An 18,842-nucleotide genomic window follows, 5' to 3' on the forward strand; every position below is an offset into this window, starting at 1 on the left:
ATCTGGTGACCTCCAGGCATTTTGGACTCCCATCCCATCAGCCCCAGTTTACTCCTTAAAACTGAAAAGGTCTTAAGTTGCAAAACTTCTTAAGTTTCAAAACGTTCCAGCCGTGACAGATAAGCAGCGCTCGTGTTCTTGCCTTTTTATCATTTCTTAGATCACGTGAAACCGCTCTGTTGACGGGAAGCCCCTGGGAAGTTTCACAGTTAGCACTTCTTATCCACCCATTTACCAGCAACTCTGTGGGAACGGCCCAAAAGTCCTTGGTAAATATTTGGGAGAGGAACATTTTGAAGCGCTTTCGTGTAGGCCATCCATTACATTGTGTCCAGTAGTTCTTGGGAGTCCTGGCAAATAAAAGGGAGGTGTCCAGGAAAGAACAACGAAAACGTTTTGCTCTGGAAAAGGGTTCTCTGGGAGGAAGTAAAGGAAGTCATGGAATCATACAAATGGGTCACCTATTCTAACCGCCTGCAAAATCTTGAGTCACATGAGCTTATTGACCATGCATTGCCAGTCCGAACGAAAAGAACCGAGGGCGCAAGCAAAAGTTACTTAAATTACGGGAAAGGGTATTTTCTTTTACACAGGGTCAGCCTTTTTTATCTTACGCATGAAATACATGTGCGTGCACAGACAAACACACCAGGTGTCACTGGTTGTCAGCTGAGGGTCAAACTACACGTTACACTTAATGCACTGTGTGCCGCAACGACACTTGTTTCTCTTAAATTAATTACAGCTCTGCAGGGTAGCGCTGCTGATTTTTGTGACTGATTTATTTACCTAGCTATTATTAAGCTGATTTACAGCCCGGGGTTCCCAAACTGCAGTGTGTGAGCTCCATTTTAGCAGTCTGCAGCGTGCCTGTGGATCTGCAGTTGAGAAGACAGGCATTAAATATTCATACCAATTTTTAATTGTATTTTTATGGCTTCTTTTATTCCTTACATTGCTTTCTATCGTATTACAATCTGAATTCCACGCAATGCAATAAAATACAATATATAAGGAATAAGAGAAGCGGTTAGAAACGCAATTAAAGACCGTGCGGCACCCAGCATGGCACATTACAATTGCTACAAGAGGCAGAAAAATTGTTAAGAGCCTCAGCTATCAGCTTCGTTGGATGTTTGTGAGTTCTAGTGTTATGAGAGAGGGAGGAAAAAAACCTTTTCTCTACCCACAATTGCATAATTTTAAACATTTCTATCATGTGAGTGTCAGAGGCAGTATGGCAAGTGAGTGAAGTGATCTTGAGCTCCCATCCTGCTTGCAGGTTTTCCCACAAGCATTTGGTGATGACAGGATGATGGCCAAGGTGGGTCACTGGCCTGATCCAGCAGGGCCTTCTCGGTAGTGGCGCCCGCCCTGTGGAACGCCCTCCCATCAGATGTCAAAGCGATAAATAACTACCTGACATTCAGAAGACATCTTAAGGCAGCCCTGTTCAGGGAAGTTTTTATCTGTGATATTTTACTGTATTTTTTGTTTCTATGGAAGCCGCCCAGAGTGGCTGGGGAACAAATAATAAATTATTATTATTATTATTATTATTATTATTATTATTAGTCATAGCCAGCACTGGTTTCTCACGACTCCAATGAAAACAGAACAAGAGGACACAGAGTGTACACATGCCAGAATCAAACACTTGGTTTTGATCCCTGCTTTCCAGTGTTTGCAGAATTCTGGAATCAATTCAGCCAGCCTGCCAGATGTTTGCATTCATGGGTCAGGCTCCCGTCTCCCTATCCCCCCTAATTTACGATTGCCATCAGCGTAATTACACCAGGTAGATAGCGGTGCGTGCATCTTACATTCTGCATGGCGTCCTGATACTGCGGCAGTGACGACAGCTGCGACTCGGAATGGTACGGGGATAACCCTTTCCTCAGAGTCCTCAGATCCCCAGAGCTTGATTGCTGCAAAAGAGAGAGGGAGAGAGAGAGAAAGAAAAGGATTTCTATTTAATTCAAAGTAAGACAACGAGACTTTATTCTTATTTGGTTCCTACCCTCGCCTCTCCAGTTCATCTGGCTCAATTGTAGGCACCACACGACAAGAAAAATCTAGTTTAAAGACATGCTGTTGGAAATGAAACGGAATATTGCTTGAATCCAAACTGCAGGTTTGGGGTAGAGGCTGGATTACTTCCCCGTCCCAGTTCAGCTAGCTTCCCAGCTGCAAAAGCAGGGATGAGGGGAAACCCTCAAATGGGCCAAACTGAGGGCGATGTGGAGATGGGCCTGAGCAGGCCTGAGGCCACATTCATACCATGCCATTTAAAACACGATGATGCCACCTTGAACTGTCATGGCTTCCCTCAAAGGGAGCTATAGTTTGTTGACGGTGCTGAGAGTTGTCAGGAGGCCCCTATTTCCCTCACAGAGCTGCCATTCCCCAAGTTCCCTGTGAAGAGGGGTTCAATGTTAAACCACTCTGGAAACTGTAGCTCTGTGAAGTTCCTATGTTATGATTTGGGAACGATATAAAGTATATAAAAGTATGTGTGTCTTTATGGCATCCTCTTTAATAAAACAATAAACAATTGGGGGAATTCAATTGTGAGGACTATGTTTCTGAACGCCTGCATTTGTGTCCCTATTTTATAACTATCACTCAATTAAAAGTAAGTGCTTTTTAAATATTGACTTATCATTCACTGAATCTCATGCAATTTCACTGGTGAGATGAGTTTTTTTGGGGGGTTAGGGCATGACACACACACACACGAGAGAGACTAAATGAATATGCTACATATCAGACAAACAAATCTGGTACAATGTTGGTTCTCTACAAACCATGGTTTGCAAATAAGGAACGGACTCTGGGAACGTGCCCTCTCTCCCAATCCTCCGTCCCACGTGGATTCCCCTCAACTCTCCACGGTGGGCCTTAACCATTGAATAACAACAACAACAACAACAACAACAACAACAATTTCTTTGTACCCCACCCTCCCCGGCCAGAGCATTATGTAACAAAATTCTCCATTAGCCAAAGTTTACAAACTCAGGTCACTTCTAACTTTGGTCAAGATGGCGGCCCTGCAGTCTCGTGAATCGTTTTGGAAAATGTGTTGCTGCAGCAGTGTTGAAGCTAAACTTGAAAGGAAGGCCCCTGGAAGTTCTAGGTAAGACTGGCATTTACATATAATAAATAAACATTTATTTAGGGGGAAAAGATGGAAACCCCATTTAGCATCAGCACAAATCTAACTTGTGCTTGATGCTACGAAGGAAGTGAGAAAGTGTGCATTCCCAACAAGCAGTGGGCCATTTGCTCATCTGCGAGATGTCTGTGGTTTGTTGAACAAGCCATGGTTAGAACAAACCACGGCTTGCTGCTATGTTTGAACACAGACACTGTGTCCCTACCCAACAAGAAGGATCCTTGGAAGCTGATAATGTATGGTGCCCCCTCCCCTCCCCCCCTGCTAGCCCTGGCTTTGCAAAACTCATTTTCTTGGGTAAGATAACTAACTTTGAAAAAACTGATAAAAACCTTTTTTAAAGGAACATCTTTTTAAAAATGTCCTGTATTTATAGTTTCGCTTTCTTTGAGCAACTTTTGGCTGCATTCAGCTGCCTGTTTGTATGCTTTATTTAAAAAAATTGACAGTTTTTGAGATAAAATACAATCAGAATCAAACCAGTCTACAAAACAAGAATATTTAAAAAACAAAAAACAAATGGGGGGGGAGAGAAAAAATACCTGTGAGGCCCTTTACCATATTTATATCGAATCTATCCTGTCATTTATCGACATACAGAGAGGTAGACTCACCCTGGGAGCCTACTTCTTCTCCCAGTCTCCCTGGGAAACCCTTTCAACCCTGCCTTTCATACAGCAGGGGCTCCCCTCTTCGGAGTGTCCCCTTCCTGTTTGCATCCTCCTCAGTCCAAGGTAAAGGACTTCTTTATCCCCCGCACCTACCCACCCCAAAGCTTTTAAAAAATGTTTCCAATGCAAAAGAGTATTGGAAAGCCAGAGAAAACAAGAAAGAAAAGAGAGAAAGAGAACAAACAGAACAGAGTCAAAAGGATAAAATTATCATGTAACCACGGCATATTTCCCGCTTGTCCCTGCTACCAGGTACGGTTCCAGCACTCAGTCCCTGCATGTTTGTGTGCATGTATGTATATAAATCTATATGCCATTAAGTGTCAGAATGTGGGAAACCAGACAATCAACAAAATATAAATGCTTCGGATTTATCAAATATACACTCTTGGATGGAAACAATGCAATTTTATTAGCATGAACTGTGTTCATTAACTTTTTCGGTTTTCAAAGGCCATCCAGTAGTGGATTGTTCTCCGTTCTGAGGCTACGAAAACATGGCCTTTTCCAGTTTCTTTATTCTCCATTAAAGCTTTTGAGTTGCATCTGCTGCTGCAATGATATTTTTCCAGTTCGAAAGAACTGGAAGGAGGAGGGGCCATTGCGGCAACAAAATTTGATGGAAGGCCACAAAAACAAGCTTAGCTGTGCACACAATAAGAATCCAGGTGTTTTGAGGGTTTGACTGCAACCAACATCATCTACGTCAAGTAGTTTTCTTCCCACTGATACGCCAAGATCTTAAGAGCCAGCAGTGTGCCGGAGGCTATTGGAACCCACGGATTAAAGCGTACAGAGGATCCCATATGTAAAATTTGTCATGGGGGAACCAACTCATGAATCCATCATGACATGAGTTTGCAACATGCAAGCGGAAGGCTCTCTTTCTTGTCCTGACCCCAGCCTGCATTTTCCCCTTCCAAAAATGCACTTCAGACAAGAGGCTCATAATGATTTTGAAGTGTCAAGAAATGGTACACAATCATTTGAGCTGTGTGAGAGATTGCATAGGCCCTTGCATATCTGCTGTCAGGCACGGTGGTAACAAAGCTAAACAGCACAGGAGGGAGCGGCGTTCCTCAATTGATCGCCCCATTTGGTTTCAAGGCAAAAGTAAAGCAACAAAATCACAAATCACAAATCACAAAAACAGCTGACCAGGGTTTGGAAGAGGTACAAGTCTCTCCTTACACTGTTCCAGCCCTATCTCACCCCTTTTGGGGAACTTACACTGGCTTAAGTTCCATTGGCTGGGCCACAGGTGAGCTGGTTCACACCAGTGTAGGCCTGGCTGAGCTCTGGCTCAGCTGGGAAAGCCCAAGATAACTCCGAACTCTCTCATCCTGGTGTATCTTGGGTTCAAATTTCATTGCAAACCTACATTTCCTATGGTTCCTTCGCTATCTCCCTTCTGGTCACTGTTCCAGTCTCTCATCTAAGCACACCTTACAGGGACTTGGCAGGGGGAAAATTGAATAATGTCACGCACATTGTCCTCAACTCCTTGAAGGGAAAGCTGGGGTACATACGTGACTAACACATTTTTGTCAGAGAGGCAAAGAAAGATGCTCAACTGGCCCCAGGATGAACCTTCTCAGTTTTGGGAAGCTTGAATACCTGCCCATCCCACTGGGCAGGAGGTAGGATTTTACAGTGGTACCTCTGGTTACGTACTTAATTCGTTCCGGAGGTCCGTTCTGAACCTGAAACTGTTCTTAACCTGGAGCACCACTTTAGCTAATAGGGCCTACTGCTGCCGCCAGAGCACGATTTCTGTTCTCATCCTGAAGCAAAGTTCTTAACCCAAGGTACTATTTCTGGGTTAGCGAAGTCTGTAATCTGAAGCGTATGTAACCCGAGGTATCACTGTATTACACACCAGGTAGAGATGTACAGCAAGAGGATAATTATTAATCCTCACTGAGAGCCATTGTGGTGTAGTGGTTAAGAGCAGTAGTCTCGTAATCTGGGGAACCGGGTTCGCGTCTCCGCTCCTCCACATGCAGCTGCTGGGTGACCTTGGGCCAGTCACACTTCTTTGAAGTCTCTCAGCCCCACTCACCTCACAGAGTGTTTGTTGTGGGGGAGGAAGGGAAAGGAGAATGTTAGCTGCTTTGAGACTCCTTACAGGGAGTGAAAGGCGGGATATCAAATCCAAACTCTTCTTCTTCTTCTTCTTCTTCTTCTTCTTCTTCTTCTTCTTCTTCTTCTTCTTCTTTATTACTTAGACCCTGCCCATCTGGTCGGACCTCCCCAGCCACTCTGGGCGGCACCCAACAGAATATTAAAAACACAATAAAACATCAAACATTAAAAACGTCCCTAAACAGAGCTGCCTTCACATCTCTTCTGAAAGTCAAATAGTTGTTTATTTCCTTGACATTTGATAGGAGGGTGTTCTACAGGGTGGGCGCCACTACCAGGCCCTCTTCCTGGTTCCACCCACAGAATCTGTAGCACTGCAAATAAATTTTAAGTAGGGTCCTGTGCAGTATGGAGGCTCCTGTTCAGGGCTCCAAGCAGGCAGGCAGTTATTCCCCATTAAAAGATGCTCCATTCCACCCCCACTCAACGTTCTCAGAGAGTTTTCCCCAGCAGACACGCAACATTGTGTACTCACTGAGCATTCTCAGTTCCTAGTCCTCCCAGGGATGTTTTGGGTTTGGGAATGTACAGTGGTTATTGTTGTTGTCCGCTTAGGATTTTCTCCCTAAAGGGTTGCTTGTTTGTTCTTCTACATACTGAACCTGTTGTTGCCTCCTGTTGTGCACTGATGGGACCATTTTGGCTACATCCGATTCTAAGAAGAGCCCCGTTGAATCAGGCCAAAGGCCAATATAGACCACCATCCCTTTTCTCACAACCAGGTGCCTATAGGAAGCCAGCAAACACGACCAGTGTGCAACAATGCTCTCCCCCAGTTTGCGATTCTCAGCTATAGAAAGATGGGCACTCTGAAAATGAGTTCATAATCCACGGAGGATAGATAAGATACCTAAACTGATAGTACAATGTCAGCATGCAGCTAACTGCCACTTTACCAATGGTCCCAATCCATCTTGGCAAGATGTGAAAATAAAGGAATTAAATAGAATGAGAAGGACACTCAAAACCTCACATACTGCTCACTGATATAAAAAGGGAGGGGTTTTATTATTATTAAAGTACTATGGCTAATCAAAGCATTAACAGTCTCTAAGTCTATTCATGACTATTTGTGCTTCCTGCAAGCTTTGACTGTGTTCCAGCCTGCTCTCAGGTATTGCCTTATCAGTTTCTCCATCAAGGTCAGGAAGAACCAAAGTCTGCATCTGCTGGCTCTCCCCTGCCTGACTAACATCTAAGCCTCTCCGTTCCTGACTGCTTTCTGAAATTGGCTGCAAACCTTCACCTGGAGCTGGCTCATTCCTGACACCCATCCTAGTTATAGACACAAGAGCTCCCATGGGGTAAAAAGGCTCACTGCATTCCATGGGGTAGAGCATCACAACTGCCCTTGAGGGATACAGCTGTGTCAGAGGCAAGTGCCCAGCATGAGTCGCCACAGCTGGAGTGCTGAGAAGATGTGGGGAAAGCACTGTAGTTCACCAGTAGAGAATCCGCTTTGTGTGCAAAATGTCCCAAGTTCAATTCTTAGCATCTCCAGGTGGCAACAGGAAAACCTCCCTTGTCTAAAATCCTGGGGTCTCACTGCCAGTCAGTGTTGACAACACTGACCCACAAGGACCAATGGTCTGACTTGGTGTAAGGTGGCTCCCTATGTCCTTACTGAATGCCATGCTCCAGCTCTCAAAGTTTTCTTGCAAATGTCTCTTTTTGTTCTGGAAAAAAATCCTTTTCCTTCATCGCAATATAGCCCCATTAGCGATAATTCTAAACAGCTCGGCTGGTTTGGTTCATTTTGGAAACTGCAAATGCAATTTGAGACCAGCTAAATCAGGTCTTTGCAACCCCACGGGGTCACATCATTAATACCGCCACTGTGCACATTTCATGAACAATATGTTTCACTTTTCAACCAAATCTAATAAGATATTACAACAGCCATAAGAGGGATAAAGCATTTTAATTACCCCTGTAAAATCCTCCTTGCGTGCTCCTCGGATGCTTATAAACACTTACCCATTGAGGCAGGCTTCGTTACCAAGTTTAAAAAGATTACAGAGGAAAAGAAAAACCCAAATTGCTCATTAACGGGACTAGGACGAATAACACGTCAAGAGAAGACAGCGTAATTCCACTTAAACCCCTTTTTTAAGGAATAAAAAGGAGAAAACCATTGCGTGCGCTTCGACAGTTTGTTCACAAATAAAGAAGAGCTACTGTTATTATCCTCCCTACTTTTCATTAGCAGAGATTACTCTTAAATCCAGTGTTGCAAACAATTATTTAAAGGTGTGGGGTCACCAAGTACTGATGCTCCCTAATCCCTTCCCATATTAAGTACTTTAATGAGCGATGTAAAAATCTAGGCACTGTCACCAGCGATGCTTAAAAAGAGCTGGGCCAAGACAAAAGCAAGATGGCACCCACACAATCCTCTAAAGGACCAGCAGCTGAATCTTCATCAACAGGACTATGTCCTCTTCTGCGCTTGAAACCAACAGGCCCCAGCTCAGAGACACATATGCAAAGATGTCTGGCCTCAACTGTGTCTGGAAATGGCCTCCTCTGGTCTTGAGGTGTCTTCCACCTCACCCAGATATCTGAAAGACCAACTCCTTCCCTACAGACTCTCACGAGTTTTAAGACTGACGAACAGGGGCCTTCTTGGCAATTCCTCCAGTAGATCTGGGGATGGGGGGCTGGCCCAGGAGAAGGCATTCCCTGTGGCAGCTCCTAGGTGCTGGAATTCCCTCCCCAGAGAGGTGTGCTTCCGCCAAATGAAGAAGACACACCACTTTTCAGGACGCACGCTGTTCCTACCTTTCAGGACATTTTCCAGATACATGTAAGACAGGCATGTTCTCTATGACCTCAGCAGCACCTACTGAAGTCTTCCCTTTTCCAACAAACTTTTAAAGTGGAGTTTGTTATCCCACTCTGTACCAGTATTGGATTTAAAATTGGTTGTTTGTTTTCCCCATAAAATCTAGACACCGCTTGATTGTAAACAACAACACCACCTCAAAGCAGTTTACAAAAAGAGAAAACTGAGAAAAAAATCACAACCATAATTTTAAAACATACACAAGTTAAAAAAACCCCACACAGATTAAAATTACCTCAACTTTCTAAGCATCAGGGTAGGCTTCTATACAGTGGTAACTTGGGTTAGGAACTTAATTCGCTCTGGAGGTCCGTTCTTAACCTTAAACTGTTCTTAACCTAAGGTACCACTTTAACTAATGGGGCCTCCTGCTGCTGCCACGCTGCCACCGCACGTTTTCTGTTCTCATCCTGAAGCAAAGTACTTAACCAGAGGTACTATTTCTGGGTTAGTGGAGTCTGTAACCTGAAGCGTCTGTAACCTGAAGCGTCTGTAACCTGAAGCGTCTGTAACCCATGGTACACTGTATATGAGTGTGTGTGTTTGTGTGTGTGTGTGTGTGTGTGTGTGTGTCTTTATGGCTGATGCTTTAGTTGTTAAATCACTTCACAAGAAGTGATTCATGAATGGAATAAGCTAAATGAATAAAAAAGTTATTTTAAAAAAACCTGAAGGGTTTCAACCAGTATCTGATACATCTGACAGTTTGAATTTGAAGGCCTAAGCAAAAAACAAAAACTCATAATTTGATCGCAACGAACCGTTCTGGCGCTGCTTTTCTTTTTTTAAAAAAAATACTCTTCTTAAGCTGGAGAAGGACAAGTTCAAGAATATTGTACACCCAACCAAAAGTTATTTTACAAAAGGTTATCTATCATCTTGGGAATCAACACAATGGTACCCAACAACTTTCATTTGTTAACAGTCATTGCATTAGTGTCTTTGCAAAATAGAATGGCCAACTGTTCTCAGTGAGACTGTTTTGTCGCCTTGATATTGTTGTGTCCCTCCTGGGTGATTTAAAAGGTGGGGGCCCCCCACAACGCTCCCCAAACCCACCCTTCTCTTACTTTGGTCTGTCAAGCTGCCATTTGATGGTCTGACTTGCAAGGGAAAGAGAATGAACATCAATCTTGTCAACTGGCGTGCCGTTCGAAAGCTTCCTCCTAATGATAATGTGCATGTCTGGAGTTTTTAGTTACTGTCAGTCAAATCGGTAGTTGAGAAGGAGGCACTGGGATGACGCACAATAACAGAATGCAATGCTACCGATAGCAGGCTTCCCAGTGGGTCCTAATTTTCAGACGCCAAACTGTAAGCCTCGTGCTTCGTCTGGTTTTCAGTGACTGATGCTGACCAAGAGAGACAGCAGATTGTATTTTATATTCAGACTGACAGCGAGCAAAGGGAAGGGAGATTCACAGCCACTGCAGCTGCTGAGAGGCCAGAACTCAGCAGAGGAGCATACGCTCTGCGTGCAGAATGTCTCATGTTCAATTCCCAGCACCTCCTGCGAAAGCATCTCAGATACCCTAGCTAAGAATACTGTTGGGTGATACCCAATTGTGGACTCCCACAAACACAGCGGAGATCCAGTTGCACAGCTGAGACTTTCCCTCCCTCTCCTCCCCTCTGCAGCCCCATGTGCCCTCCCAAATTACGCTCCTGAGGACTGGAGCATATCTGCTAACATGACCACGGTTCTCGCCCCATGCCTAAGATCTTGGAGAGCTGCTGGAATGAATGGTCTGGTGGTTTGACTCAGCAAAAGGAGTTTCAAGCATTCACACAAATTCTGCAATACAGTGGTGCCCCGCAAGACGAAAAGAATCCGTTCCGGGAGTCTTTTCGTCTTGCGGTTTTTTCGTCTTGCGAAGCAAGCCCATTGACGGAGTAGCGCTATTAGCGCTATTGGCTAAAAAAGGGCTAAAAACGGCTTGGGGGGGGCTTTGGGGCTTTTTTTAGCAGCTTAGCGATTCAGAATAAGGGGTTTTGGAGCAAAAAAAAAATTCGATTTTTTTTCGTCATTTTTCGTCTTGCGAAGCAAGCCCATAGGGAAATTCGTCTTGCGAAGCGCCTCTGCAGACGGAAAACCCTTTCGTCTTGCGGGTTTTCTGTCTTGCGAGGCATTCGTCTTGCGGGGCACCACTGTAATAGTTTCCATAGCAGCACAACAGGCAGTAAATGTACATGTTGTTCCACTTCCTTTTGAGTAAGGGGTGGAGCAGCTATGCCCCCTCCCATATGCCAGCGTGGCAAATAGGGAAAATGGGAGCCAAAGTCTGACAAAATGGGGAGGACCATCCCAGTTTTAAATCATAAGTTGCCTTAAACATGACTCATGGAAAGGAGGGATATAAAGGTAGAAAATAATAACAGAGAAGAAATAATGTTATTAAGCCGTATGGGGCTTACAACAGCTAAAACCAAACAAAAAGGCTTGAAAGATTAAGAATCATCACCACCAACATCCTCATCAAAAATAAGCATATTGAAAGGATAGTTATTTGAAAGAGTGAAACATACAGACAGGCCATTGACTTATACATATCCAAATATTCTGAATTTTCAGTTCCAACTTTTAAATCTTAAGAAGAATTTCAAAATCTCAAAAAAGTTTTATACAAATTATTTCGCACCTCCAACAAACAATTCACCCCTTTAAAGCCAACTTCTTCATATATGAGATAATTAAATGGAATATGTCTAGAAATCTGACTAGTAAATGAATAAACGTAATATTGATTGCTGGTTTTATTTTGCTCTTTTAATTGTGTGCCGCTTCCATGATTTGTTTAAAGGAAGTGGCATATAAGTGGACAAATGACAGAGCAGAGATCACTTTGCACATAACTTGATGCTTCACACATTAACTAGAACCCCTGGTTTGGCATTATGGGAATAATCCATTTGCCTCTACACACTACCCCCCAGCTGCTCTGCTTAATTAGCTACTTTGTGCAAACAAACCCTGATTCGCAATCCTGGTTTTCAGGGCAAACCATAGTTTGCTGGTCCAGATCGACAAGTAGTGGTGGCCAACATGCCTCGCAGGTGTTTTGGACTCCCAACTTGAAACTGCCCCAGGCAACGTGGTTCATGGTCAGGGATAATGCAAATTGTGGTCCACTCCTGGAGAGCAGGTACATTCACACTGTATTGACATCCCTACCACCCCGCTCTTCTCCCTGCTACCGCCACCCTGGTAAACCACAGCAACGCCAGTCCCAGGAGGCCAGTGAGTGCCATCATCTCTCCCCACTAGCCCCTCTTGTGCTCTCCACATTCATGTTCAGTTAGCTTTCAGATAACACCTAATGGGGCTTTAGAGAGGTGGGGTTATGAGAAGCAAAGCAACGGAAGGTCTTGTGAAGGATCAACAGGTTTCTAAGGAAACACAGAGGCTGAAATCGTTGTGAAGGGGAACTGGGTGAAAGACCAAGACAAACTGTGTGGATTGCCAACGACATTCTATAAGTGGTCTATTCATGTGCAGCACACATGGGTGTGGAAGACACCATCCAATGTCCTTGCAATATATTATGAACAGGTATGAAAACTAAACAAGTGAAGGATCACATCTCAGAGGAAATACATTGACGGCTGCATTTTCTTCGAACCATTAAATATTGGTACAAAATGTAACAACTAAGGTTCTTGTATTAAAAGGAGACCATGTGCTTGTCACTGGTGTGAATTATTTGCCACATTGGTAGATGCTTCTTGCCCCCCAAATTGTTTTGCTCATATTTAAAGTACTTCGGTTTTTGGCACTCAAAATCAGTTCTTTGTATTTAATTGATTAACAGAAGGTCTCCATCCTTCACTGGACATATGCAGATTGGTCAATATTAAGTGGAGAGGATTTGACAGTATGGCCTCAGTATCAATGTATTTACCCACCATGCTGAGCATGAGTCAAACAACTGGGCATTCATTTAAAAAACTCGGGATTACTAAAAATGGAACCTGCCAACATTTGCAAGTTAGACATACGAAAGCAGCAAAGACCCGTCACCGACATTGCAAGCCAAGGCTTCCCCATATCCCAGAAAGCTGGAAGCTTAAATGTCTTAAGATACGTCTACCTTAATTAAATTTCTTGGTGAACTGTTGTGACCAGCCAGCTAGGAGGGAACAAAAGAATATTATACATATCAGATTATAATGAAAAGCAAAGCAATATCAAACATTCAAAAACGGCATCCTAAAAATAAGCCCCCTCCACATTTGGGTTAATCCTCCCTGCATCGAAGAAAGTTGTGGTCATGCATGAGATATGCAGTTCAATAAGCATATTGGGGGGTGGCCCTGAAATAAAAGGCCTCAGAATGTCTTATATAGGAGGTCTGAAAAGATGAGACTGGAGAAATGGATGGGCAGCACTACCTTTTTCACAAGGGTGAAACTGAAAGAACACAGAACTCAATTAGTATAAAACTGGCATGGAAAATAAATCAAGTCCCGCAGATTTCAGCAGTCAACAGCCTAGCTTTTCACTCTGAAAAAATGGGTTTGTGAATTAAACTGGAAGAGGTATTGCAACAGTGCGCTATTTAGAGAACTGGTGCAAATTGGAATTTGTAATTGACAGCAGAGAGATAAAGCTGTGGGGGACGCATGACAAATAGCGGGGGATCATTAATAAGGGGTTTCGCTTCAGCATGTAAAATTAACAATCATGAAAATATTTATCATCTGTGGGGAACAAGGAGCAAAAGCGGCGTGTGGCATCACGTGCTTTGTGTTCTACAGATGCAGAGAAACCAAACTGGAATACAACAAAGCCACTGACATTCCAAAAGGGCTGCCTTTCTCTTCTTCCCAGCAAAGCAAGGCAAACTGAACCTGTGCTTTCAAGGGAGGAGAGGAGAGCAGGGTGTGTCACTGTGAGCATCCTGAAGCATGAACGGCAAACAGGATATCGAGTTAATTTTGCAAAAACACACAGCCCCTCTTCTCCCCACCCAGCTGGAATCCTCACATCTGCAGTAAAGCCCAGATCCCACTAATTTATTTGATTCACACTGACTTCTTTGGTGATGCAATTTTTAAATGTTGAGTCAATGTCTTCTTTCTTCTTCTTTAGCGATCAATTGTAGAAGCGTAAGATTGTCTTCCATAAACGCGGTTTTAACAATGAGTCCATAAGTGACTGTGGAGGCCAATTCTGGATCTACACGTCCTTCCACAGTGGGGACATTGGTTTCCAGGCAGGAGTTGATTTGCCAAGCGTGCCTTCCTCTTGGCACGTTTCTCCCTTTCGTTCTGAGCATCTTCAAAGCCCTGACACCTTTGGTAAAGGCTGTTCTCCAATTGGAGCGCTCGCAGGCCAGTGTTTCCCAATTGTTAGTGTTTATACTACATTTTTAAAGATTTGCCTTGAGACATTCTTTAAACCTCTTTTGTTGACCACCAGCATTACCCTTTCCATTTTTAAGTTTGGAATAGAGTAGTTGCTTTGGAAGACGATCATCAGGCATCCGCACAACATGACCAGTCCAACGAAGTTGATGTTGAAGAACCATTAATTCAACACTGATGATCTTTGCTTCTTCCAGTACACTGGTATTAGTTCGCCTGTCTTCCCAAGTGACATGTTAAAATTTCCAGAGACACCGAATGTACCCCCCCACCACCACCACTCTCTTCTCCCCATTAGCAGGCACACACTTACTAAAGGACCCTTGTGCTCCCTTCCAGTTTTACAATTCTATGATCTGTTATCTTAAGTTGCAGCCCTTAAGTTGCAGTAGTCAATGTTGTGTCCTCCAGATGTTGTTGAACTCCAACTCCCATCTGCTGCAGCCAGCATAGTCAACGGTCAAGGATGATGGGAGTTGTAGCCCAACAAACTGGAGAGCAACATGTTGGCTATCCTGGCTGTACACAATTACCTGGGAGCAAGTCCTGTCGAATAATATGTTTGGGTTTGGACTGTAAGAGACATACACTGAAATGGCATTTACGTTTACAATTATATATACTCAGAGTAGCTTTTTGCATAACAATAACTCTTAGGCTAAGAGAGAGAGAGAAATTTACACCCGGAGACTGTTGTGTTACCTAAACAGGTAATATGAAGACATACAAGATGCATGGAATCCTTCAAGGATATTTTTGCCATTGGTGTAAATCCTTGAAAATTCTCATGGACTGGGTGATCCAGTTGGAACACAACTACACCTTCCAAATGGAAAGAACCTTATTCCCTATCAAGTGCAGGCAGCAAGCTGGCCGTAGGGTTTGAGAATCCCCACAGCCACAAAGCTCACTGAGTGACCTTTGGCCAATCCTCATCTCTCAGCATAACCTATTTGTTGCGAGGACAGTGGGGACTGCAAAGAGAACCACCATGCACATCGCTCTGGTCTGGGAGGCAGAGGCTTTAGAATGCTTGGTTTGCTTTCAACCATTGCTGGAACAAGTTGCTCACTCGGGAGCTCTCCGTGGTACTGAAATGACAGGCAGGATGTAAATGTAAATAATAGGAGTAGACTGTGGCTGCCGATGGCCCAGTTGCAGCACTTGCATAGTTGCTTGCTAAACTGCCGGGAGCTGCATGTTCCTGAATACTAGTTGCTGGGAAACATGAGAGGGAAGAGTGCTGATGCACACAGGTCCAGCTTGCAGGCTTCTTATGGGATCCTGTTTGGCCACTGTGAGAACAGGATGCTGGACTGAGCCAATGCCCTGATCAAGAAAAGCTATTCTTGGGCTTTTAGGTTAAACTAAAGTAACTAAGCCAACCTGCCCAGGAGAGGGCCTGTTAGTGGTGCCGCGTGTTTGTGTGGTTTGAGGGGTGGAGTTGCATGGCAGGGCATTCTCTGTGGTGGCTTCTAGGCTGCCTGGTTCCCTTCCCTCTTGCACTATTATTGGGTAGTCAGGATAAGACAGACCTCTGTACTCAGGCTGTTGGGTGAGTGTGTCCCCTCCTTCTATACTGCTGTGTTGTTGCTCTTGTGATTTTCTTCGGTTTTGTGGTTTTCATTTAATTTAATGGTTTTAATGTACTGTATATTATTTTAATTTGTTATGTTTTATGTAATCTACCCTGGGACCATTCAGTGAACAAATAGAGTTTTGATTTTGGTTTTTTTTTTTACCCTGCAGAATTCATGCAAAGTAAGAGAAATTATGTACATTATCCTCAATTTGTATAATCTATTCAAGTCGCAGAATTTGGAATGCCTGGGCACACAATTTTTAAAAAACCAACAACAATAGTATGAGTCCACACATATCAAAACATAAAACACAGCAGTTCAGGCTACAGCCTATTTAATATTTTACCTTATTGCATACTAAGGAGAAGCTGAACATAGGAAATGGTGGGCTGTTTTTTTCCTCCCCTCCTCCCCGTTATGAGTCATTTGCTCGAAATTGGCCTTGTGGTTTCGTGCATTAAAATAATAACAATTTCCACCCCCACAAACAGAAGGGGGCTTGGGGGAAATAAGGAGAGATTTGCAATTTCATGTTACTTGTGGGAGATACGTGCGCGGCTCCTTGAGGATATAATTGCCACATTACAAAGCTAACAAGCACAAACTGGAAAAGGGTCCTTGAGGGAGGGAGGGGGGCACTACTGTTCATCGCTAATGAGAGGCCTATGCGAAAGACACAAACATAACGAGTGGGAACCACAAATGGCTTCTAACATGGCTCCAAAAGAAATAATCTAGTTATTGTTGGGGGAGAAGGAAAGAGCTTATCTCCTCCTTATACCTGGCAGATCCAGATGTGATCCTAGCCTCAGGAAACATTGGCTAAGCACCTGATTGGCGCATAGGCAGCCCATGTGACGAGGTGCATGAAAACACATAGACTACTCGCCCCCTTTCGGTGTTCATTGCATGAAAGGAGCTCCACGTGATCAAAAAGGGACCACATTGCTGGACCTGCCCCACACTTTCTTCAGTCCTGCTCCTATACCTTAAGGTCCATGAATAATCATAGTTTAGAGGTCCCGGGCCCTAAGGAAGTCAGATTATCCTCCACCAGGGCCAGGGCCTTCTCAGTGGTGGCTCCGACCTGGTGGAATGCTCTGTCCCATGAGACCAGGGCCCTGCAGGATTTAACTTCCTTCCGCAGGGCCTGTAGGACAGAGCTATTCTGCCTGGCTTTCAATTTGAACTTAGCCTGATCTTTTCTTCCCCTTCCTTCCCTCCCTCTCTCCTTTTTATGAAGATTACCTGCTCTGGGATCCCACAGCTAATTCTCCCCTGGTCTCCTCGCTGGCCCAAATAGGACTAATTTAGCCAGCTAGCCGTGATGATCATCTAATATTTATTGAATGGATTTTCCCCCTAAATTGATTTTTGAATTCTGAATTTATTGTTATTCACGTTTTATACTGTATTTTATGCTGTTTTTTGTTGCATCAATTAAGTGTTTTAAATTTGTTGTTAGCAGAGCCCAGTTTCTGAACCGGGAAGGGCGGTATAAATAAATTAGTAGTAGTAGTAGTAGTATTCTGAGCGCAGATATCTGCAGCAGGGAACCTTACTATGACAGAGTCACTAGCTAAGGAGCCAGACGAAATCCAGGTCCCTGAGCCTAATGATGGAGATTCGCCTGAGGCTGACAGACAGGAGTCCCTAGAACAACCTCCAAAAGCACCAAACTCATCGGAGACTGAGGAACCAAATACCTCCCACAGTATTTGTGCAGGGAGCGCAACAGTAGGGAGGCCATAGAGCATAGGAGGAGTGCCCGTCTTCTGGCTAAAGGGTTGGCTATTTAATAAACTATGCTCTCCGCAAGGGGGCACAGCCTAGGAGAGGTGGTCTGGGAGGCAGAGGCTTCAGAATGCTCGGTTTGCTTTCAACCATTGCTGGAACAAGTTGCTCACTCGGGAGCTCTCCGTGGTACTGAAATTCCTGGCTTGCCTTGCTCTGTGGGCTCCTTTGTCAGACCAGAATAGGACGTCTACAGATCTATATGCATGTAAACTTCTCCGGCAGTTGGAGCCCTTTGTCCATTAGGATTCTCTTGTAGGCTTCCCCACTGCAGACGTCCATGTCAGATGGGCAGGCCCGCTACCCATGTAATAGCATGGAACCTCTTCATGCAATTCATATGTGAAGGTGTGTGTGTGGGGGGGGTGTTCACACAAACACCACTCAACAACAAGGAGATTAGGATGTGCCTGGTGACAATGACAAGTCCCTGCTGCCAAATGGTGTTGTGTCCAGCCAGTGTGGGAGGGGGCTCTACCACAAAGGGAGAGATCCAGTCAAGTGAACCCCTTCCCTTGCCATTTTAGCAACATAAGGGGCCTTTGACATAAGACGGGGCCTTTTCAGTGGTGGTGGCAAGTTTGTAGCAGTCACTTCCCAGGGAGGTTCAGCTGGTTCCATCATTATCAGGCGGGAGCATATTAAAACACCCCTGTATTCAAAGCACTTTGAGGACCAGGCTGAACAATGTTCTGCCGGACTGGACGTTTCTACTATATCTTGCATTTTTATTATTTATCAGCTTATTTCAAGGGTGGGAAATATTTTTTTCAGCCTGGGGGCTACACCCCCTTGTGCACAGTACTGCGAGGGTTGGGCTGGCCCAGAGGTAGAAGTGGGTGTGATTCTAATGCTCGCATAGGAGGTTACATTCCAGCCATGCAAAAGTCAGAGGTTTGCACACATTCCTCCACCCTCCACCCAGGCAAGCAAGGGGCTTTGTCCCAGTTCAAGGCCACATTCCAGCCAGGCAAAAGCACTCAAGGAGGATGCACAGCAGGGCTGGTGAAGGCCTGGAGAGAGTCCCAAGGGCCAAATAATAGAGGTCGGGTCCACAGGGCTGGAAGTTCCTTGCTCACAGCTTATACTGTGGTTTAATTGCTTGTTTTAATTGCATCCATGATTGGAGGGAGCAGGTGCTGCTATTAGCTGCCTCCTGGGTCCCTAAAGGATATAAATATAAATGTTTTGTAAATATACATAGGGGTGTGTGCGAGAGTCTGGATGTGTTTGTCTGTGTGTACGTGCGTATGAATAAATAT

General features: G+C 44.3%; 1 protein-coding gene across 3 annotated transcripts in view; it reads right to left on the bottom strand.

The window, feature by feature from the left end:
* The window catches only part of CCDC85C (coiled-coil domain containing 85C), a 168,826-nt gene that overhangs the window by 28,665 nt on the left and 121,319 nt on the right, over positions 1–18,842 (bottom strand). For 2 of the 3 annotated variants that reach the window (XM_083438785.1, XM_083438783.1), the window contains 2 exons: positions 12,928–12,966; positions 1,824–1,928 (listed from right to left, as the gene is read on the bottom strand). In XM_083438785.1, the coding sequence (XP_083294911.1) occupies positions 1,824–1,928; positions 12,928–12,966 (144 nt within the window). The remainder of the gene's footprint in view (positions 1–1,823; positions 1,929–12,927; positions 12,967–18,842) is intronic. The other variant, XM_083438784.1, reaches the window with a different exon arrangement.

This window comes from Podarcis tiliguerta, assembly GCF_965153285.1.
Source record: "Podarcis tiliguerta genome assembly, chromosome: 1".
Taxonomy (NCBI): domain Eukaryota; kingdom Metazoa; phylum Chordata; class Lepidosauria; order Squamata; family Lacertidae; genus Podarcis; species Podarcis tiliguerta.